General features: G+C 32.3%; 6 protein-coding genes across 7 annotated transcripts; all 6 read left to right on the top strand.

Moving 5' to 3' along the window:
- Positions 1 to 1,280: 1,280 nt before the first annotated feature.
- On the top strand, positions 1,281 to 3,266 carry LOC107936114 (transcription termination factor MTERF15, mitochondrial). 2 transcript variants are annotated; one of them, XM_016868777.2, is made up of 2 exons: positions 1,284 to 1,458; positions 2,098 to 3,266. In XM_016868777.2, exons 1-2 carry the CDS (start codon positions 1,375 to 1,377, stop codon positions 2,650 to 2,652), a joined length of 639 nt encoding a protein of 212 aa, XP_016724266.1. In that variant the 5' UTR covers positions 1,284 to 1,374; the 3' UTR covers positions 2,653 to 3,266. The 2 variants fall into 2 exon arrangements, with proteins under 2 accessions (XP_016724265.1, XP_016724266.1); XM_016868776.2 differs by having other exon boundaries at positions 1,281 to 3,266.
- A 4,056-nt stretch (positions 3,267 to 7,322) lies between these two features.
- On the top strand, positions 7,323 to 8,578 carry LOC121213720 (uncharacterized). The gene has a single exon (XM_041086716.1). It carries the CDS (start codon positions 7,351 to 7,353, stop codon positions 8,302 to 8,304), a length of 954 nt encoding a protein of 317 aa, XP_040942650.1. The 5' UTR covers positions 7,323 to 7,350; the 3' UTR covers positions 8,305 to 8,578.
- Positions 8,579 to 9,731: 1,153 nt separating this feature from the next.
- Positions 9,732 to 11,190, top strand: LOC121203361 (transcription termination factor MTERF15, mitochondrial). The gene is made up of 2 exons (XM_041086715.1): positions 9,732 to 9,847; positions 10,351 to 11,190. The coding sequence occupies exon 2, from the start codon at positions 10,445 to 10,447 to the stop codon at positions 11,009 to 11,011; it is 567 nt and encodes a 188-aa protein (XP_040942649.1). The 5' UTR covers positions 9,732 to 9,847; positions 10,351 to 10,444; the 3' UTR covers positions 11,012 to 11,190.
- A 1,371-nt stretch (positions 11,191 to 12,561) lies between these two features.
- On the top strand, positions 12,562 to 13,400 carry LOC107936104 (uncharacterized). Its single transcript, XM_016868765.1, has 2 exons — positions 12,562 to 13,053; positions 13,299 to 13,400. Exons 1-2 carry the CDS (start codon positions 12,562 to 12,564, stop codon positions 13,398 to 13,400), a joined length of 594 nt encoding a protein of 197 aa, XP_016724254.1.
- An 808-nt stretch (positions 13,401 to 14,208) lies between these two features.
- On the top strand, positions 14,209 to 15,888 carry LOC107936087 (transcription termination factor MTERF15, mitochondrial). The gene has a single exon (XM_016868738.2). It carries the CDS (start codon positions 14,379 to 14,381, stop codon positions 15,516 to 15,518), a length of 1,140 nt encoding a protein of 379 aa, XP_016724227.1. The 5' UTR covers positions 14,209 to 14,378; the 3' UTR covers positions 15,519 to 15,888.
- A 2,584-nt stretch (positions 15,889 to 18,472) lies between these two features.
- LOC121213719 (zinc finger CCCH domain-containing protein 34) lies at positions 18,473 to 22,385 on the top strand. The gene is made up of 7 exons (XM_041086714.1): positions 18,473 to 18,862; positions 18,976 to 19,121; positions 19,368 to 19,433; positions 19,577 to 19,696; positions 19,773 to 20,081; positions 20,172 to 20,471; positions 21,424 to 22,385. Exons 1-7 carry the CDS (start codon positions 18,793 to 18,795, stop codon positions 21,817 to 21,819), a joined length of 1,407 nt encoding a protein of 468 aa, XP_040942648.1. The 5' UTR covers positions 18,473 to 18,792; the 3' UTR covers positions 21,820 to 22,385.
- The last annotated feature ends 523 nt before the right edge of the window (positions 22,386 to 22,908 follow it).

Genomic DNA, 22,908 nt, shown 5'->3' with positions numbered 1-22,908 from the left:
AAATAAAATGTTAAAATGTTTTTTTATGTAAAGTTGGAGTGCAAAATGAATTATTATGCCAAATTCATTTATAGTCTTGAGACTTATCCCTATTTTTGGGTATTGTTTAGATTATATGTAGGGTTAATTCCATCAAAGACCCTCAAATTGTCATCAAGATTTTAATTGGTCCTTAGGCTTCAAATGCTAGTTTGGATTAGACGTAGGGTTTGTTTTCTTAAAACACATGCGTGAGAATCATATAAACAGTTTAAATCTAACATGTTAAAAAAAGTCACTATCACTAAAATTTAGGAGGGTTATTTCTTCAATATGTCAGATCCAAACAATTGTTGTGATAAGTATACACGTATTTGTAATTTGACTTCTGTGTTTTATATGTCCTCCACGTTAAATTTGAGTTAGCATTTAATGCTCAATTTAATGATGACACTAACAAAAAGAATTGTTTGATTCAATACCGATACTTTAATGGCTCAATTAAAGTATTTTAAACCTAATGGACCCAATTAAAAGCATGGGCAATGATTTGGGGACATATGATGAAATTAACCTTCTATATACAACATGTATTACTTAGGGCTAGTTTGGTAATGCTTTTGAAAAGTGCTTTGAGAAATAAAATGTCAAATTTGAAAAGTACTGTGAAAAAATTCTTTTGAAATGTGCTTTTGAAAAGTTTTAAAATTTGAGTGTTTGTCAAAAAGTACTTTTGAGAAATAAAATGTCAAATTTAAACATGTTATTATCAAGTAATAAATATGTATTTAAATAATATTTAAATTAGTTAATATTATTATATTTTAGTAAGAATAAAAAAAACTTATTATAAGTTGTTCATATTTTAATATATGAAATATAAATTTTAAATATTTTTAAGCAATAAATATTAATTATTTATAAAATTTAATTAGAATATATAAATTATATTTTAAATATTTAAATATAACCTTTAAATGTAATTAGTATTTTAAAAAATAATTTTTTATTTTTAATTAATGATTTTAACACATTTATAATTAAACACTAAGAAAAAAAAGAAGAAAATATTATGTTATTGGATGAGTGAAAAAATAACTAAGTACTAAAAATATTTTTAAGAGAGAAAAAGCTAAAAGTTTTAACTTTTTTTTAGAAGTGTCTTTTAAAAGCACTTCTAAAAAATAAAAAGTTTTAGTTAAAAATAATTTGTTTAACACAATTTTTCTTTTAAAAATATTTTTAAAATTAAAAGTGTTATTTTTAAGCATTACTAAACAATGGAGCATAAAGCTAGTTGGGCTTTAAGCCATTGAACCACCCGAACAAGGTCGCCCCCGCCTGCTGCCTGCATACAGGAAAATACCCATTTCGGAGGGGGCGGGGGGTGTTTAAATGTTTTACCGGCGCTGGCACAGAGCTTCAGTTCACTCATTTTCCGCTAGAAAATCCGATTCTATCTTTAGGGCAAAACAAGAGGTTAGTGAGTGAGCTCTTATTCCTATGTTTTATTTCATGTTTAGAACTAGTTTTCTTCATGGGAAGCAAACCATTGCAGCCTCTCAAAGTTCCAATCTTGTCATCTTTAAACGATCAATTGGTCTTAGATTATTCTCCAATAGCTCAAATGGACACTCATTTACGGTTTCATACCTTACAAGAAAATGTGGATTCTCCCCAGAATTGGCTTCTCGGGTTTCAAATTTTGTTCGTTTTGAAACCCCTGAAAAGCCTGATTCTCTGATTGTTTTCCTGGAAAATCATGGGTTTTCACGAACCCAAATCGTAAATCTCATCAAAAGACGGCCGACTTTACTTCTTTCTGATACTGAGAAAACCCTTTTGCCCAAATTAGAGTTTCTTTACTCCATAGGTTTTTCAAGGCTTGAGCTTGCTAAGCTCTTGAGTGATTATCCTACATTGTTGAGATTTAGTTTAGAGAAACGAATTATCCCTTCATTTAATTTACTTAGGAATTTGTTTCAATCTGATGATAAGGCTATTAAGTCTATAAAACGATATGCTGGTATTCTAGTATCCGATTTCGAGAAGAGTTTGCTTCCGAATATGAATATTTTGAGAGGAATCGGAGTCCCCGAATCGAATATTCTTTTGCAGCTTCATCGTAAGCCTAGAACACTGATGTTTAATCCGGTTCGACTTGAGGAGATTGTTGAGGAAGTCAAAAGAATGGGGATTGATTCTTCGAGGAAGAAGTTTCTTGTTGCGGTTTACGCTTTCAGATCAATGAGCAAATCCACATTAGAGAAGAAGATTGATGTTTATAGGAGATGGGGTTGGTCTGACCAAGCGATTAACGAAGCTTTCCGGAGGTATCCAATGTGTATGACGGTTTCAGAGGATAAGATCATGTCTACAATGGATTTTCTGGTGAACAAAATGGGCTACAGTTTGACTCGCATTGCCAAACAACCGAGTTTCTTAACACGGAGCTTAGAGAAGAGGATTATGCCAAGGGCATTGTTTGCTCGAGAATTGATATCACAAGGTTTGGTTAATGAATTTAAATTGTCTGTATTGTTTGACGCATCGGAAAAGGTGTTCATTAGAATGTATATTGACCGTTTCGTAAACAAAGCACCCGAGCTCTTGAAGCTTTACAGAGAAAAACTCAAGATTTCAGGAAAAAAACATAGAAGTGAGTTAGCATAGGCTGCAGCATTCGTATTTTGTAGGATTTGCTAAGTGGCCCGTGGAGACCAAAGGAATTGCTTTTGGCGCGTTAAGATTTGGATTTTTTTCGTGTCATGTTGCCTTGTTTCAGTTCATTACTTTGGTCTGAAACTTCTTGTAGTTGGAATTTGTCAATGGAAGCAGCCATGATTTTGTAGCTGTGTTCCTTTCTTCCATTGATGAAACCTTAAGCTCGACAATTTGCTTGACTTGCTGTTTATTAGAAGTCTCATTGGTTTGAAGTGCAATAGTGTAATGAGTTCCATTTTCAGCCTTACTAATATGAGAATATCTTTTGTTTTTTCTGCATGTAAACCGACTCGAATTACTGTCTTTGATGCAAGTCGAAGCCGAAGCTTAGTTTTGCTGGTTCATACAATCACCTTTACGAGATGGCGTCCAATTTGAATCAATGAAACACTTTTCATATGGATAACTCTAACTTATGATGTTGGATTGATAAAGTATTAATTGTATATAAAGTTATGGAATGATGTAAAATTATTTAAGTTTTACATCGATGTAAGTGGATTCTATTCTGTTACATTTATTCGATATAAAAATAAATTAATAAATTCATTTCTTTAAATGTATACAATTGAATTAAAACCAAAGTTTCATATATATATATGAGCCAAAATCAAAGTTTCGTCGTGTATAAATAATTGCATATTCGATAAAAGTTCGTTAGTATAATAACTTATTTGATCCTTGAACTTTATAAAAAAGTCAGCCTTCTAATTAAAATTTTACCTCTTTTAACTCTTAAACTAATGGTTTTTTTTTGTCAAAACACTTTGAAATTGATGGAAAAGTTAACCAACATTAACTTTGTTGATGTGGCATTTTACGTGTATATTAAGGTCAGTAATTAATTGCAAAATTTTAAAAATTTTGCAAGTTATAGAATAATATTATAATTTTTATTATTAAATATTTGTCATAATTTTTTAATATTTTTTATTATTTAAAAAAAGTAATTAATTGTTAATTTGACATACACGGGCACTGTTATGTGAATGTCATTGTCACGTCGGCAAAATTGTTTGTGATAAAAGAGACGAAAAATTAAATAAAATGTTAAAATGTTTTTTTTATGGTGGAGGGCAAAATGAATTATTATGCCAAATTCATTTATAGTCTTGAGACTTATCCCTATTTTTGGGTACTGTTTAGATTATACGTAGGGTTAATTCCATCAAAGCCCCTCAAATTATCATCAATATTTTAATTGGTCCTTTGGCTTCAAATGCTAGTTTGGATTAGATGTAGAGTTTGTTTTCTTAAAACACGTGCGTGAGAATCATGTAAACAGTTTAAATTTAACATGTTAAAAAAAGTCACTATCACTAAAATTTAGGAGGGTTATTTTTTTAATATGTCAGATTCAAACAGTTGTTGTGACAAGTATACACGTATTTGTAATTTGACTTTTGTGTTTTATATATCCTCCACGTTAAATTTGAGTTAGCATTTAATGCTCAATTTAATGATGACACTAATAAAAGGAATTGTTTGATTCGATACCGATATTTTAAGGGCTCAATTAAAATATTTTAAAGCTAATGGACCCAATTAAAAGCATGGGCAATGATTTGGGGCTAGTTTAACCCTCTATATACAACATATATTACTTAGGGTTAGTTTGACAATGCTTTTGAAAAGTGTTGTAAAAAAGTGCTTTTGAGAAGCTTGTTTTAAAATTTGAATCTTTAGCATTGCTGTTAAAAAGTAATTTTGAGAAATAAAATGTCAATTTTGAAAAGTGTTGTTTAAAAGTGCTTTTGAGAAGTTTGTTTTAAAATTTGAATGTTTAGCATTGCTTTCAAAAAGTTTTTTGAGAAATAAAATGTCAATTTTAGACATGTTATCAAGTAACAAATATGCATTTAAATAAGATTTAAATTAGTTAATATTATTATATTTTAGTAAGAATATAAAAAATTATTATAACTTGTTGTTAATATTTTAATATATGAAATATAAATTTTAAATATTTTTAAGTAATAAATATTAATTATTTATAAAATTTAATTAGAATATATAAACTATATTTTAAATATTTAAATATAACAATTAAATATTTGTAATTAGTATTTTAAAAAATATTTTTTTATTTTTAATTAATGATTTTAACATATTTGTAATTAAACAAAATACTATATTATTAGAGGGATGAAAAAATAATTGAGCACCAAAAGTACTTTTGGGAGAGGAAAATCTAAAAATTTTACCTTCTCCACTTCTAAAACTATAAAATTTCAATAAAAAGTACTTATTTAGCACACTTCCAAAAATGCTTTTGAAGTTAAAAAGTGTTATTTTTAAGTACTAAAAAGGCATTAATGGAGAAGTTGGGCTTAAAGCCTTTGACATTGAACCACCCGAACAAGGTCGCCCCCACCTGCATACAGGAAAATACCCATTTCGGGGGGGCGGGGGGGGGAGGGTGTTTAAATGTTTTACTGGCGCTGGCACAGAGCTTCAGTTCACTCATTTTCCGCTAGAAAATCCGATTCTATCTTTAGGGTGTAATACCCAATTTTAGCCCGGGCTCACATATGGAAACATAATTTTTTAGGATATGCAATCTTAGATATGATATGCAATCCAAGATATCATAATTTTTTAGGATATGCAATCTTAGATATGATATGCAATCCAAGATATGATATATGCAATCTTAGATATGATATGCAATATTAGATATGATATATAATCTTAGATATGATATGCAATCTTAGAATATATGATTTTGTAATCTTAGAGATTTAATTTGTAGATACCATTTAATCTCAACCGTTGATGTAATTGATCTGTACCGTTGAATTTGGGGAGGCTCAACTATAAATAGAGGCCTCTCCCTTCATTGTAAAAAAAAAGGAGGAGAAAAGGGAGGGAGGAGAAATAAAAAAAAAAGGAACGATTGTCAGTTTTTTAAAGGTGGCTTACTATTTTTTTTCGTTCGATTATTTTTTACTTATTTACGATTTTAAAAAAAAGGAGAAGGTGATACCACTGCGAATTTTATTTATCTATTTTTTATTTAGCCCCTCCTCCTTTTAATGTTTTTGTAATTAAGTTTTTTTTAATTTACCCTTTTATTTATTTTAAATTCCAATTTAATCCTTTTGAACAGCGCCGTTTTAGAGGAGAAGGAAAAATTTCCCTTCCAGCCCCCTCTATGTAACTCGCGCGTTCAAATTAGTCCTTTTACTTTTATTTATTTGTGAATTTACCCCAGATTTTTTAATTGCAATTCAATTTAGTTTTTTATGTTCTTTTTATTTATTTTATTAATTAATAGTGTAATTATTATTTTTATTCTAATTTTTTATTTATATATATTCCTTTTATATGTACACATATATATATTTTTTAAAACGAATATTTTTCTTTTTTTTAAATGAATATTTTCATAAATATATGTATATATTTACGTTTTTAAGTGATTAAATACTCACCTTTTTTTTCTTTTTTAAAATATACTTATTTTTTTCCTTATTTTCATAAGTATATTATGTGTTGTATTTATATATAAATTCTATAACCTAAAATTTTATTTGTAAATTATATGTATATTTTTAATCTTCATAATTTCCATGTGTACATCTTTTGATCATTATTTATTTGTTTGCTATCCCATCCATTGTATAATTATGTTTACATTTAATATTTTGCATGTCATGGATTACCCTTTTTTTATTTCGTTTTATTTATTTGCTTATATTATTTTTATGTCGATGATGTATTTATTATTGTTATTATTATAGCATTTGTATGTATAAAATCACGTTACATCATTTTTTACTCAAATTTAAAGATAGAAATTTTTTTAAAATTGAGATAATGTTCGTATTTAGGATTTTCAAGGGAATTAAGCCCTAACGTATTGGGTTTCGATTTTCTTCGTTAAATCCGACAATCGAGTATTTCTCTTCAATCAAAAAAAATAAAAACTCATTATTGGGAATTCAACACGTTGTGTCCTAACGTATTGGATGTGACGCATTGATTTCTCGAAATGAAGATTTTTTTTAAAAAAATAATAAAGGAAATATTCCGAGTTTGGGATTTTAAAGGAATTGTGCCTTAACGTATTGGGTGTGATTTCTTAAATTTTGGATAAGTGGATGTTCTTTTAAAGTAAAGGAAATATTCCGAATTTGGGATTCTAGAGGAATCGTGCCCTAACGTATTGGGTGTGATTTCTTAAATCTTGGATGAGTGGATGTTCTTTTAAAGTTTTATTGTACAAGTATTTTTGCCCAATTCATTTTGGAGAAAATTAGAATGCTGTGCCTTAACGCATTGGGTGTGATATCTTTTTTCTCTGAAATAATAATGGTCTTAATACGTAGCCTTTTAAGTTTTGCTAAGGATTATATTTTTTTCAAATTCTCGACCTTAAGATACTAATTAATTAACTAGATACCAATTTTGGGCGTTACGAGGGTGCTAATCATTCCTCGTACGTAATTGACTCCCGGATCTGTTTTTCTAAAACTCGTTGACCAAAGCCTTTTTTTAGGTGATCTAATCATACCTCAATAAAAGATTGATGGCGACTCCCAAATTTTCATTTTTTTTAGAGTCGATAACCTAAATTTTTTGTTTTCAAAAAAATGATTTCGAGATAGGAAAAATCAAGAGGTTAGTGAGTGAGCTCTTATTCCTATGTTTTATTTCATCTTTAGAACTAGTTTTCTTCATGGGAAGCAAACCATTGCAGCCTCTCAAAGTTCCAATCTTTTCATCTTTAAACGATCAATTGGTCTTAGATTATTCTCCAATAGCTCAAATGGACACTCATTTACGGTTTTCAAATTGTGGATTCCCCTCAGAATTGGCTTCTCGGAATGTGGATTCTCCTCAGAATTGGCTTCTCGGGTTTCAAATTGTGTTCATATTGAAACCCCTGAAAAGCCTGATTCTCTGATTGTTTTCCTGGAAAATCATGGGTTTTCACAAATCCAAATCGTAAATCTCATCAAAAGACAGCCGACTTTGCTTCTTTCTGATACTGAGAAAACCCTTTCGCCCAAATTAGAGTTTCTTTACTCTATAGGTTTTTCAAGGCCTGAGCTTGCTAAACTCTTGAGTAGCAATCCTCTTCTACTGAAATCTAGTTTAAAGAAACAAATTATCCCTTCATTTAATTTACTGAGGAACTTGTTTCAATCCAATGATAAGACTATCAAGGCTATAAAACGATTTGATGGTATTCTTGTGTATCATGCGTATGTGTTTTCGGATATGAAGGTTTTGAGAGGAATTGGAGTTCCTGAATCGAATATCCTTATGATGTTTAGTAATCCTCCAGCATTGTTGTGTAATCCGGTTCGGCTTAAGGAGATTGTTGAGGATGTTAAAAGAATGGGGTTCGATTCTTTGACGAAGAAGTTCGTCCATGTGGTTATTGCTTTGAGTTCAATGAGCAAATCCACACTAGAGAAGAAATTTGATGTATATAGGAGATGGGGTTGGTCGGACCAAGAGATTCGTGAAGCCTTTCAAAGGTATCCGTCGTGTATTACTGCTTCAGAGGATAAGATCATGGCTATAATGGACTTTCTCGTGAACAAAATGGGCTATCGTTCGAATCTCGTTGCTAAACAACCGAGTATTTAGAGTCAAAGCTTTGAGAAGAGGATTGTCCCGAGGGCTTTGTTTGCTCGAGAATTGTTATCACTAGGTTTGGTTGGTAACTTAACATTGTCTGTATTGTTCGACACGTTGGAGAAGGTGTTTGTGAACCGTTTCGTAAACATAGCACCCGAACTCTTGATGCTATACGAAGAAAGAAGAAGTCAGTATAGGCTGCAGCATTAGTATTTTGTAGGATGTATTAAATTGCAGATTAGGACCAACGCGCATTAAGTTTTGGATAATTTTCGTGTTCGTGTTGTCTGGTTTCAGTTCATTAATCTTGATCTTCAACTTGTTGTACTTTTGAATATGTCAATGGAACCAGCCATTCTCTTTTAGCTGTACTGTTTTCTTCCATTGATGAGCCTTTAAGCTCAACATTTTGCTTGCTTTGTTGTTTATTTGAGTCTCATTAGTTTGAAACGCAGTAGTGTAATGAGTTTTGTGAAATGAGTTAGGAGGGGCTTAATTGAATGCAATCCAAACTATAGAGGACTTTAATTGATTTTTTAAATTTTTTTGAAGTACAGAAAAATAAAAAGAATCAAAGGCATAAAAAAAATGTTTTGGGTCAGCCACCCCACCAAACAAGCATAAGATTTATAAGATGTTATTTTTATATGGGCAAAAGTTATGCTTGCTTTTTAAAATAATAGACAAATTTGTCTTTTTATAAAAATTTCATTTATTTCTATTCTTAAAAATTGATAACTATACCTTAGCACAAGGTATACGAGACATGTTATGTGTCACTGTTTAGTTATTCCATCAGTCACACTCGTTTTTAACAACATAAATGGATGAATTTTTTAACAAAAATGATAAATTTACTCTTTGATTTAATGTATAGAGACTAATTTATCTATTTTTAAATATAGGGAGTTAAATGCAATGTGACTCTTAATACAAGAGCTACTTTTACTTTTTTATATATAAAGATAAATCTAATAAATTATATAATTGAGTTTAAACATCAAACATGAGTTTAGATTTAAGGAAGGATATTTTTAAAATACGCGACAAATAGTAAACATTTGTACTTATTTTATAGATAATTTTGGTCCAAATTGTTAGAAACTTAGATGATATCTTTAGGAGAACTAATTTTTTTAACCCATCAATTCTAAATAGTTCAAGTGATAATATACACATTTGTAATTTGATCCATTTATTTTATACATGTTCTAAGCTATATTTGAATTGTCATTTAATGTTCAATCTATTGGCGAGACTGAAAAAAAAAACCTGACTAATATGATACTGATATTTTAAGAATTCGATTAAAATTTTTTGAAGTTTATGAACCAATTTAAAATACTTGTCATCGTTCAAGGATGTTTAGTGAAATTAATCCTATATATTGCTTATTGGAGCATAAAACAAGTTGGGCTTAAAGCCTTTGGCACTGAACAAGAAAATATCCATTTGAGGTTTTTGGAGGTTTCACCGTGGCCGGCACTGAGCTTCAGTTCACTCATTTTCCGCCGGAAAGAATTCAGATTTCATCTTTAGGGCACGTCAAGAGGTTAGTGAGTGAGATTCATGAGCTCCAATTCCGATGTTTTATTTCATCATTAGAACTAGTTTTGTTCATGGGAGGCAAACCATTGCAGCCTCTCAAAGTTCCAATCTTTTAATCTTTAAACAATCAAGTGGTCTTAGATTTTTCTCCAATAGCTCAAATGGACACTCATTTGCAGCTACATACCTTATAAACAAATGTGGGTTCTCCCCAGAAATGGCTTCTCGGGTTTCAAATTATGTTCATTTTGAAACTCCTGAAAAGCCTGATTCTCTGATTACTTTCCTGGAAAACCATGGGTTCTCGAATACCCAAATCCTAATTCTCATCAAAAGACAGCCAATGTTGCTTCTTTTTGATTCTGAGAAAACCCTTTCGCCCAAATTAGAGTTTCTTTACTCTATAGGTTTTTCAAGGCCTGAGCTTGCTAAACTCTTGAGTAACTATCCTCGTCTGTTGATATCTAGTTTAGAGAAACAAATCATCCCCTCATTTAATTTACTCAGGAACTTGTTTCAATCTCATGATAAGACTATCAAGGCTATAAAACGATATACTGGTATTCTTGTCTATGATTCCAAGTCGTATTTGTATCCGAATATGAATGTTTTGAGAGGAGTTGGAGTCCCTGAATCGAATATCCTTATGCTGCTTAACTATAAGGCTAGAACGCTTTTGTGTAAACCGGTTCGGCTTAAGGAGATTGTGGAGGAAGTCAAAGGAATGGGGATTGATTCTTCAACGACGAAGTTTCTTGCTGCGGTTATTGCTTTGACATCAATGAGCAAATCCACACTAGAGAAGAAATTTGATGTATATAGGAGATGGGGTTGGTCGGACCAAGAGATTCGTGAAGCTTTTCAAAGGTATCCATCGTGTGTTACTGCTTCAGAGGGTAAGATCATGGCTATAATGGACTTTCTCGTGACCAAAATGGGCTATCATTCGAATCTCGTTGCTAAACAACCGAGTATTTTCAGTCAAAGCTTAGAGAAGAGGATTGTCCCAAGGGCTTTATTTGCTCGAGAATTGTTATCACTAGGTTTGGTTAGTAACTTAACATTGTCTGCATTGTTCGACACATCAGAGAAGGTGTTTGTGAACCGTTTTGTAAACATAGCACCCGAGCTCTTGATACTATACGAAGAAAAAAAGAAGTCAGTATAGGCTGCAGCATTAGTATTTTGTAGGATGTATTAAATTGCAGATTAGGACCAAACTTTTGGCGCATTAAGCTTTGGATATTTTTCATGTTCGTGTTGTCTGGTTTGAGTTCTTTAATCTTGATCTTCAACTTGTTGTAGTTTGAATATGTTAATGGAACCAGCCACTCTCTTTTAGCTGTATTGTTTTCTTCCATTGATGAGCCTTTAAGCTCAACATTTTGCTTGCTTTGTTGTTTATTTAAGTCTCATTAGTTTGAAATGCAGTAGTGTAATGAGTTTTGTGAAATGAGTTTTATTTGCAGCCTTGATCGAGGGGCTTAATTGAATTTTTTATTAAAAGTAAAGACTTAATTGAATGCAATGCAAACTATAGAGGGCTTTAATTGATTTTTTTAAAATTTTAAAATGCTTTTTAGAAGTAAAAAAATACAAAGAATCAAAGGCATAAAAAAATGTTTTGGGTCAGCCACCAAACAAGCATAAGAATGAGAAGACGCAATTTTTATATGGGTAAAAGTACACCGGATTGCATTTTGCTTTCTCTTCTAAACAATGATTTTCTTAAGTTAATTCAAAAAGTAATTTAGTTTCTTTGTATTTTTTTATCACGAGGTATACGTGATATGTTATTTATCACTGTCTAGTTATTACGTCAGCTGTACTTATTTTTAACAATACAAATAGATAAATTTTTGAATAAAAAATAAAATTACTCTTTAATCTAATACATAAGTTAATTTATCTATTTTTTTTAATATAAAGAGCAAAATAAAATCTTACTTAAGTGTTTTTTTATATGTAAAAACAAGTTTTAAAGCCTTTTACACTGAACAAGAAAATACCCATTTGAGGTTTTTGGAGGTTTCACCGGGGCCGGCACTGAGCTTCAGTTCACTTATTTTCCGCCGGAAAAAAATCAGATTTCATCTTTAGGGCACGTCAAGAGGTTAGTGAGTGAGATTCATGAGCTCCAATTCCAATGTTTTATTTCATCATTAGAACTAGTTTTGTTCATGGGAGGCAAACCATTGCAGCCTCTCAAAGTTCCAATCTTTTAATCTTTAAACGATCAATTGATCTTAGATTATTCTCCAATAGCTCAAATGGACACTCATTTGCAGCTTCATACCTTGTAAACAAATGTGGGTTCTCCCCAGAAATGGCTTCTCGGGTTTCAAAATATGTTCATTTCGAAACACCTGAAAGGCCTGATTCACTGTTTGCTTTCCTGGAAAACCATGGGTGTTCGAAAACCCAAATCTTAAATCTCATCAAAAGAAGGCCAAGATTGCTTATTTATGATACTGAGAAAACCCTTTTGCCGAAATTGGAGTTTTTTTACTCTATAGGTTTTTCAAGGCCTGAGCTTACTAAAATCTTGACTAGCTATCCTGCAGTGTTGATATGTAGTTTAAAGAAACAAATTATACCTTCGTTTAATTTACTGAGGAACTTGTTTCAATCCGGTGATAAGACTATCAAGGATTCAAGGCTATAAAACGATTTGCTGGCATTCTTGTCTATGATTCCGAGTCATATTTGTATCTGAATATGAATGTTTTGAGAGGAATTGGAGTTCCTGAATCGAATATCCTTACGCTGCTTAACCGTCAGCCTAGATTGCTTTTGTATGATCCGGTTCGGCTTAAGGAGATTGTGGAGGAAGTCAAAAGAATGGGGATTGGTTCTTCGAGGATGAAGTTTCTTGTTGCGGTTCAAGCTTTCAGATCAATGAGCAAATCCACATTAGAGAAGAAGATTGATGTTTATAGGAGATGGGGTTGGTCTGACCAAGAGATTAACGAAGCTTTCGGGAGGTATCCGTTGTGTATGACAGTTTCGGAGGAAAAGACCATGGCTATAATGGATTTTCTGGTGAACAAAATGGGCTACAGTTCGACTCTCATTGCCAAAGAACCGTGTTTAGTAACACGGAGCTTAGAGAAGAGGATTATCCCGAGGGCAGTGTTTGCTCGAGAATTGATATCACAAGGTTTGGTTAATGAATTTAAATTGTCTACATTGTTCGAGACATCGGAAAAGGTGTTCATTAGAATGTATATTGACCGTTTCGTAAACAAAGCACCCGAGCTCTTGAAGCTTTACAAAGAAAAACTTAAGATTTCAGAAAAAAAAAAAAATACAAGTGAGTTAGCGTAGGCTGCAGCATTAGTATTTTGTAGGATGATGAAGACCAAAGGAATTGCTTTTGGCGCGTTAAGATTTGGATTTTTTCGTGTCATGTTGCCTTGTTTCAGTTCATTACGTTGGTCTGAAACTTCTTGTAGTTGGAATTTGTCAATGGAAGCAGCCTTGTTTTTGTAGCTGTGTTCCTTTTTCCATTGATGAAGCTTAAGCTCAACGTTTTGCTGGACTTGCTGTTAATTTAAGTCTCATTGGTTTGAAGTGCAATAGTGTAATGAGTTTCATTGGCAACCTTATTAGTGTCTTTTGTTTTTGATTAGGTCCTCTTTCATCATTTGTTCGATGCTCTATCTTACTCTGTGAAACTCTAATTGTAGTTCAAATATATACTTGAAATGTTAATTTTATCGTTTCTTCTTTTCTTGAACCTGTCAAATCCAAGCAATTCATGTGATTGGTATAGTGTTTTATATATGTTTCGTCATATTTCAGTTGAAATTTGGCATAATATAAATTTAGTCCTTAATGTTTATATTCTTTGTCAATTTAGCCTTAACCTTTTAGAAAATAGTCAAATTGCTATCATTAAAACATTAATTTTTAATGTTGTTGGCATGGCAACTCACATGACAATCAATGTGTATTTCATGTTATTATAACATCATTAGTACATGCAGATTGTTATGTTGGTATTTTCGTTAGAAAAACATCATCTCAACTCTTTTTCAAAAAATTGATGGTTAAATTTGACTTTTTTAAAAAAGTTTAAGGTCTAATTTAGCTAAAAAAAATAAAGGTCAAAATAATAAAAGATGTAAATGTTAAGAGCTAAATTTGACATTATGCTTTGAAATTTGATGTCCAATCTAGGGACGAAACTGATAAAAGAGTTTATTGATACAATACTAATATTTTAAAGATTCAATCTTAATGATTTGATGTTTTTGGACCAAATTAAAATAAGAGCCATAGTTTGGGGATCTCTAGTGGATTTAACCCTATTTGTAGTATATATTAATTATTAGATTATAAAGCAAGTTGGGCTTGAACAATCTAAACAAAGCCCCAATAGGGTTAAGAACAAAACCATTGGAGGGTTTTGGAGGTTTAACCGGGGCCGCCGGTGAGCTTCACTTCTCTTATTCCCTGCCGGAAAGGTCAGATTCTGTCTTTGGGATCTCGTAAAAGAGGTTAGTGAGTGAGACTTTTGAGTTTTAATTCCCATGATTTATTCCATCTTTAGAACTAGTCTTCTTCATGGGAGGCAAGCCATGGCTTCCTCACAAAATTTCAATCTTTCAATCACTAAAATATCAACTACTCTTAGATTCTTCTCCATTAGCTCAAATGAACACTCCTTTACAGTTTCATACCTTATAAACAAATGTGGGTTCTCCCCAGAATCGGCTTCACGGACTTCAAATTATGTTCATTTTGAAACCCCTGAAAAGCCCGATTCTCTGATTATTTTCCTGGACAATCACGGGTTTTCGAAAACCCAAATAAAAAATCTAATCAAAAGACAACCAAAATTGCTTTATTCTGATACTGAGAAAACCCTTTTGCCCAAATTAGAGTTTCTTTACTCCATAGGTTTTTCAATGCCTGAGCTTGCTAAGCTCTTGAGTGATTATCCTCCATTGTTGAGAGCTAGTTTAGAGAAACGAATTATCCCTTCATTTAATTTACTTAGGAATTTGTTTCAATCTGATGATAAGGCTATTAAGTCTATAAAACGATTTGCTGGTATTCTTGTATCCGATTTTGAGAAGAATTTGCTTCCGAATATGAATATTTTGAGAGGAATTGGAGTCCCCGAATCGAATATTCTTTTGCAGCTTCATCGTAAGCCTAGAACACTTATGTTTAATCCGGTTCGACTTGAGGAGATTGTTGAGGAAGTCAAAAGAATGGGGATAGATACTTCAAGGAAGAAGTTTCTCGATGTGGTTTTCGCTATGAAATCAATGACCAAATCCACATTAGAGAAGAAGATTGATGTTTATAAGAGATGGGGTTGGTCTGACCAAGAGATTCACGAAGCTTTCCGAAGGTATCCGTTGTGTATGACGGTTTCGGAAGATAAGATCATGGCTATAATGGATTTTCTGGTGAACAAAATGGGCTACAGTTCGACTCTCGTTGCCAAACAATCGAGTGTTTTATCACGGAGTTTAGAGAAGAGGATTGTCCCGAGGGCTTTGTTTGCTCAAGAATTGTCATCAAAAGGTTTGGTTAATGACTTTAAATTGTCTGTATTGTTTGACACATCGGAGAAGACGTTCAACAAGATGTTTGGTGACTATTTCGTAAAGAAAGCACCCGAGCTCTTGAAGCTATACAAAGAAAATGTTGAGAAGTGAATTAATGTAGACTGCAGCGTTAGTGTTTTTCGTGCTGTGCTGCCTGGATTTTGGTTCATTCTTTTGATCTGAAGCTTGTTGTAGTTGTTTTATTGTCTTCCATTAATGAAACCTTAAGCTCAACATGTTTGCTGTTTGATTAAGTCTTGTTGGTTTGAAGTGCATCTAAATAGGTCTCGAATTAGCGTCTTTGATATGCAGCATGACCCGAAGTTTATCTCGGTTTGGTAATACAGTCACCCTTACGAGATGGCATTTGATAGGTTCAGGACTCGAATTTTAGCGTTTGTAATCGCGTAATGAATTTCGTTTTACAGCTTTGTTAATCTTCATTTCTCTAAATGCCAGTGTGAAACGAGTTTCATTTGCAACCTTGTTAGTCTCCTTTCGGTTTCGTATTGTTTAGCTCAATTGATTCATACAGTTACTCTTAAGAGACCGCTTTCAATAAATTTAGGGTTTGAATCTCAACATTTGGGGATTTAATGTCGAAAGTGTTACCTTTATATTAATTTAACACATTCGTATATTCACACCGTAAGCATTTTTCGTGTTGTTTTAATCATATTATATTTGATATTATCAGGTCTAATCGAATTTTGGTTTTAAACAAAGTTAAATCACTTTTTAAGGCCTTTACTTGGTAACTATTCTCTCATTGGGTTCGGATTTTCTTTTTGTCTAAGCTAGATTTTAAATTTGGTAATTGCTTTCATGTTGGGGTTTGAATTTTTTTTTTTGTTCAAGTTAGTCCATGATATTGTTTTGAAAACTCTAAAGTTCAGGTCTCGATGTAGGAACAATCGTCAAGTTCAGATCTTTAATATGAAAACAATTTTCAAGTTGTCAAGTTCAAGGACTAATAATATTGCCAAGTCTAGAGTGTGATTTGGACAAAAAATTCAAGCTTCAATACGGAAATAGTTATCGAGTTCAAGCTTTAATTAGTTAACAACATTGTCAATTGTATTTTTTTAAATAAAAAATTGAGGGATTAAATTGCAAAATTTTGTACTAAAAATAAACTTTAAAATTTGATAAAAAAAGAATAAGGGATTTTAAAAGAAACAAAGTCATTAAAAATGTCTTCTTTGAGTCAGCCACCAAACAAAGGATAAGATGATGTTTGATGAGTGGCATGCACAGCTTTGGTTCATCAATGATTTTTAACAAATTAATAATAAATAAATAAAAATTAAATAAAAGAAAATATTTGGGTACACTTTTATCTAACATAAATATAAATTTAAATACGATTATAAAATTTCTATTTTATATTAGATTTTAATCATTTTAAAATAAAGAAAAAAAATGCACAATTTTTAGTAGACACCGAGACATGTGATCTTACAATTTTTCATTTTGTTGTCTGCCATAGGTAATATTTTGTCATAATTGTAGCAACAAAATAAACATTTTTTAAAACAAATTAAGGATTGTGCCGTGTTATTCCACAACAAAATTCAAAGTGAAATTTATTTCTAAAATTAGGATTTTTTTTTAATCACAAAAGCGATTACAATAAAAAAATTAAGATAAAACAGTACCAAAATTATTCCGATCTTCCCTCAGTAAATTTAGCATTGAAATTGGGGTCATATCAAATATATACATACTGCTGATACCAACAATCGAGACTTTGATCATGTGATCTACTACTCTGTTATAAATTCGAGGGATGTATCGGACATGCATCTTCCAATAAATAAGGTTTCATTTTCACTATGATTATTACTGTAAATCCAATGGCAATTAAGATAAGGTAAAAAATATATTTATTATTCGAGTTTAAGGATATTAAAATTAAATTAATCGAGTTAATATATATAAGTTGGTTTAAACAGTTTAATTAGTTAAGTTACAATTGACATCAGTTAATAAAATCGATTTAAATATCAATGTGATCGGTGGGGAGTTTTATTCAATTAATAACAACAAAGGTGAAAACCTTTTGGACAAAAAAAGAAGAAGCTAGAAGTTAAAGTATTATTTAGGTTTTTGTATTTTTCGTAAAATTAAAATTTAGTCCTTCTATTTTTTAGGAATTTAGTTCCTTTACTTTTTAGTTTTCAAAATTCAAGTCTAACTGTTAAAATTATTTTGTTAAATTTAAGTTCATTACAATGCTATTGTTTTAATTACATGGCTACCAAGTGAATTTTTTTTTCTATTTTGAGTTAAAATTTAAAATCTGCAAAGCAAAAAGACTAAAATTTTAAATTTGTGAGAGTACGGATACTATTTTAACCCAAAATAGAAAGGAGAATGAAAAGCAAATGATCAAAGGAATGAGTGGTGGCCGATCTAGCAACCGGTCACAAGAGAAAAGATAACTTTTTCTCTATAAAGGGATTTAATGCATTAACTCAGAATGACATTATTAGGTGTTATTCGTTTGAAAATCTATTTGTTGATGCAGTATATACACACACGTGTGTTTATAACTTGATCCATTTTTTTAATTATGCTTCACATAGATTTATACCGACATATAATGCCTGAGCTAATAGCTAGACAAATAGAAAGACTTAATTGATATTAAACTAATAGTTTGATGACTCAATTAGAACATTTACAATTTAAGGGATCAATTTAAAATCTAGAATATAGTTTGAGGACTTACAATAGAATTAACTCTTTCTCAATTTTTAATGAAGGAAAACACCACTCTTTTTTTGCCACGTCAACCACCAACTTTCCATTAATATCTTTTTTCTAACCTTTTCGCCTTAGGTTCTTTAAGCCCCATAGTATCATTAATTAATTCAAACAAATCCAAGTATTTTATTCCCTTTATGACTATTTTAACCTTATCCCGACTGTGAAAATCGCCACGTAATGAGGACATATTTGTCATTTAGAACCAATACATTTCGTAAAAATATAAATAATCAATTAATTAAAATAATTTTAATTTTATTATTTACCCATTCTATTTGGCGCGTATATAAACAACCGACGCATTAAGAAAAAAGAGAAAAAAAAAAGCAGAGAGAGAAAATGAAAGAAAGTGAGAGAAAGTGAAAGAAAATTTAGACAAAAAACCAAACTGAACCCAGAAAAAACAGCAGACAAAACAGTGTGTGTGTGTGTGTGTGTGTGTGTTTTTCTGGTTCAGTGTAAGAAAGAAAGACAAGAGACATAGAGAGAATTTCTGGGTTTTTTTGTCTCCTTTTTTTTTGTTCTTCGTTTTCCATCTAGAAAAAGAGATATATTTAGCCATTTGATCGGATTACAGTTAGGGTTTACTTGGGGGTTGTTGTTTGTACGTTAAATGGAGCGGGACCCAGAATCCGATCCGCAACCGGAATGGAATACTCAGGGACCCGAAACGGGACTCGAAGGTAAATTTTTTTTTTTTGGTTTTCGCATTTGGGTTTTTTTTTTCGGGATTCATATGTTCATTATTTGTTTTTGTAATGTGGGATTTGATATGGGTTTTTTATTTGAGATGTAGAACCGGTTTGTCGATTGGGATTAGAAGGTGGGTCGGAATCATACCCGGAACGACCCGATGAAGCTGATTGTATTTACTATTTGAGGACTGGGTTTTGTGGCTATGGTTCTAAGTGCCGATTCAATCATCCTCGTGACCGTGCTGGGGTAAAAAAAAAAGATAATTTGATCGAATCATTCTATTTTTATAATTTCTTTTATCTGTTTCTATTGGTTTTTTTGTTTGATCATGGTCTTTGGAGTGATGGGATTTAAAATTTTAGGGCAAAAATGCAAAGTTTTCTTTTCTTTTCTATTACTTCAATGGTGTAATTGGGAATCTATATCTGGTATAACTTTTATGCTCATTTGTTTTGATTGATGAAAGAAATTCGATGATGATGATTGCTTTAGGTTATGGGAGTTGGAAGAGGTGGTGTTGGAGAGTATCCGGAGAGAGTGGGCCAGCCAGTTTGTCAGGTACCTTTTTTTATTATGTTTGACAAGTTCGAGATATGTAAGCCGAAACAGTACAATGTCGATTATTGTTCGTTGCTTAAATTCTTGGATAATTTTTGTCTTGTTTTTACTATTTAGTGGCTTTCGTTTTTATTGATTTGCAGTATTATATGAGGACGGGAGCATGCAAATTTGGTGCTTCTTGTAAGTACCATCATCCCAAGCAAGGAGGTGGTTCTGTTAGCTCTGTGCCACTAAATTATTACGGATATCCATTACGTCCGGTTTGTATCACTCAACATGAATTTTTAGATACGTTATTGTTAAGTTTGTGTAATAATCGAGCAATCTGTAGAACAGGGTGAAAAGGAGTGTTCTTATTATGTGAAGACGGGACAGTGTAAATTTGGTACAACATGTAAATTCCATCATCCTGCACCACCGGCTATGCAAGTTCCGGCGCCATCTCCAGCTCCACAAGTTGCACCTGCACCTACACCAATGCCCGCTCCAACCATGTATTCGACGGTGCAATCACCATCTGGCCCTTCCTCTCAACAATACGGAGTTGTAATGGCTAGGCCTCCCTTAATGCCAGGCTCGTATGTACAAGGCCCTTATGGTCCTTTGTTGCTTTCTCAAGGTGTTCCGAGTTGGAATCCGTATCCGGTGGGTGAATATAACTTTATTTAGTTCCCTCAATGTTTGAATATACTATTAAATATTTACATTTCCGGTTGTTAATGCTGCTTGGTGTAGGGACCTGTTGGTTATGGTACTCAACCGACTGTTCCGTCAAGCTCAACTTTTGGGGCAACACCATTGTCTCCTTCTGCAACTGCCTATACCGGGTCTCATCAATTTGTACCATCTAGTTTCGAGAGTAATATTCAGGAGGAGGTGTCGTTTCCGGAGAGACCTGGGCAACCGGAATGTCAGTATTATATGAAGACCGGTCGTTGTAAATATGGATCCTCCTGTAGATATCATCATCCGCCGGAAGTGTTTGCACCAAAAGCAGATGTCGTCCTTAGCCCTCTTGGTCTTCCGCTTCGTCCGGTAAGCCTTTTGTAAAATGTCCTACAAATGTGATGGCTTTTACAATAATTGGTCATCAAGAACGTACCTCGGGTTTGCATCTCTATCGTTGTTTCATAGATGCATATGCCAACCTTTTGTTGTTTGCATGTTTATGCTTCTATGTGATTAATGAGTGTGACACGCGACTTGACAAATCATCATGTTTATTTTAGGAACATAAAGATTGTTCTATTTTGCATTCATTTATTAATTTACTATTAAGGGTGTACAAACATTTCCGGGATTGCGATATCTTTCTGAATATCAAAGATTTTCTAACCTAGATTCCGATTCTTGGTAATTTATATATGTTAAATTCTCTAGTTCTTATAAGAATAGCCATAATTGTTCCATCAACTGCACAAGTTGAGTGTCATTAATAAAGTTCGTGATGATGTTTGATGCGTTAATTTTTCAATTTCAATGTAAATCTCGGGGATGGATAGGATGAGCAATTATGGTAAGCACTTCAGATGATGGGTTAAGGCTGATAAGTTGTTCGTAATAACACCCGAGTTATATTTTCCTAGCAGTTTTTACCTCAGAATTCGGAACTTGGAAGAGTTAGTAAGGATTGGTATAAACATGGCATAGGTGACTTTTGTTGTAAGGTTAAGTTGCACAATATGCGGAAAATCCATTCCAAGCTAGTCTTCCTTCCGATTATTATTGCGTGTGGGATGCTTATGCTTATGCTGGTCCCACTTTATTTAGCTTTTTTTCTTGATGTCATTCTAAAACCGAGCTAGTTAATATTCAGACATGCTATCATCACGAACATGAATTTCTGATTATGTTTTTAATTCTCTGGTTTTGTTTTAGTACAATTGCCGTGTGCGACATATATGCGTAATAGGACCTGTTGAGTTTCCTTTATTCTTTTTCCTCATAAGTTGTTGTTCGTGTACTTGTTCATGTGTTTTTCTATCAGGGTGCGCCCCCTTGCACTCATTATACACAACGTGGAATGTGCAAGTTTGGAGCCGCTTGCAGGTTTGATCATCCTATGGGAACATTAAGTTACAGTCCCTCTGCATCTTCCCTCGCCGATATGCCTGTTGCACCCTATCCTGTTGGAACTACAATCGGTACTCTAGCTCCATCATCCTCATCGTCGGAATTACGACCCGAACTTCTTTCAGGGTCCAGCAAAGACCCTGCTCCAGCCATGATATCATCATCAGTGAGCGCTTCAAGTGAGCCGGTCGGTTCCGTTTTCTCTGAAGGTGCACCTGTTCCTCATTCAACCACACAACAATCTAGTTGGAGTTCTGCTCCTTCTACTGGCGGTGGCAGTGATGACGATGAGCCACACAGTTCAAGCTAAGACAAAGAAGCAACCGCATCAATCCCCTTTTTTCGTTCAAGGTCATAAACCAAAACATTATCATTATTATTATTTTTCTTTTTGAAAGTCTTCAAAATAGGAGGATTCATTTCTTTACTATCACAGTTCCGCCGTTCTCTTCCATATCGAATAAGTCTGTGCCGCCAAACCCATAAAAACTTCAACCGAAAAACCCTACATACCTTTTCCGAAAAACCCTGCATTTACATTAGGGAGAACCGAGTCAAAACCATCCTAATTTTCGGAGCTCGTAAAAACGAAAACATAGGAATCATAAATTTCCATCACCTTATTTGGCCTAATTTCTTTTACCCGAGTCTAAATGTTTGATACTTTTGTCAAAACCTTTCCGATAGTTTGAGCAGTATTTGCTACATCATCGAACTATGCTTGCATTAATACTCTTACTGATGTTTAGTAATTAAGGAATAAAAAACGGATCGATTGAATCGGTTGAATTGAAAAATAGTGTTAGCTCAGCTCGTTGAATTGAAAACTCGGATTACATACTATTTATTATTAAAACTTTGATATATCATTTGGTATCCGAGTTTCGAGTTTGAAGTATTTTTTGATGTGATACTCGTGTTTCCTTTTGGTTAAATATGTTTCTTTTTTATAAGATTACATGCTCTGATATTTTATAGAATTTTCTCGTGTTTATAAAATAAAATAAAAATATTACAATATCATTTTTTTTAATTTTATAATATCGTAGCAGCCAATTTAATAAAAAAATTTAAAAGTATTAATAATTAAACTTGAATTTTAAAATCTAAAAATTAAAATGACTAAATTCTTAAAATAAAATATAAAAATAAAATCCAAATTTATAAAAAATACAAATGTTTTGTTCCTTTTTTTCTTCTAGAAGTAGAAATATATATTTATGATTTTAAGTATGTTTTGAGAATATCCATCAAAAGTGTGGAAGCACATTCTTCTAGTAGGACCCACATGTTTTATTAACTATTTTGATTATTATCATTAAATATTATTCTTAGTTTGAAAATTTTCGGTATTAGATAATTATATTAAATCTAAATTAAATTAAATTAAAAATCGAGT

Source organism: Gossypium hirsutum, chromosome D01, assembly GCF_007990345.1.
Source record: "Gossypium hirsutum isolate 1008001.06 chromosome D01, Gossypium_hirsutum_v2.1, whole genome shotgun sequence".
NCBI lineage: Eukaryota > Viridiplantae > Streptophyta > Magnoliopsida > Malvales > Malvaceae > Gossypium > Gossypium hirsutum.
The sequence above is the reverse complement of the archived record's forward strand: the minus strand, read 5'-3'. Positions and strand labels throughout refer to the sequence as shown.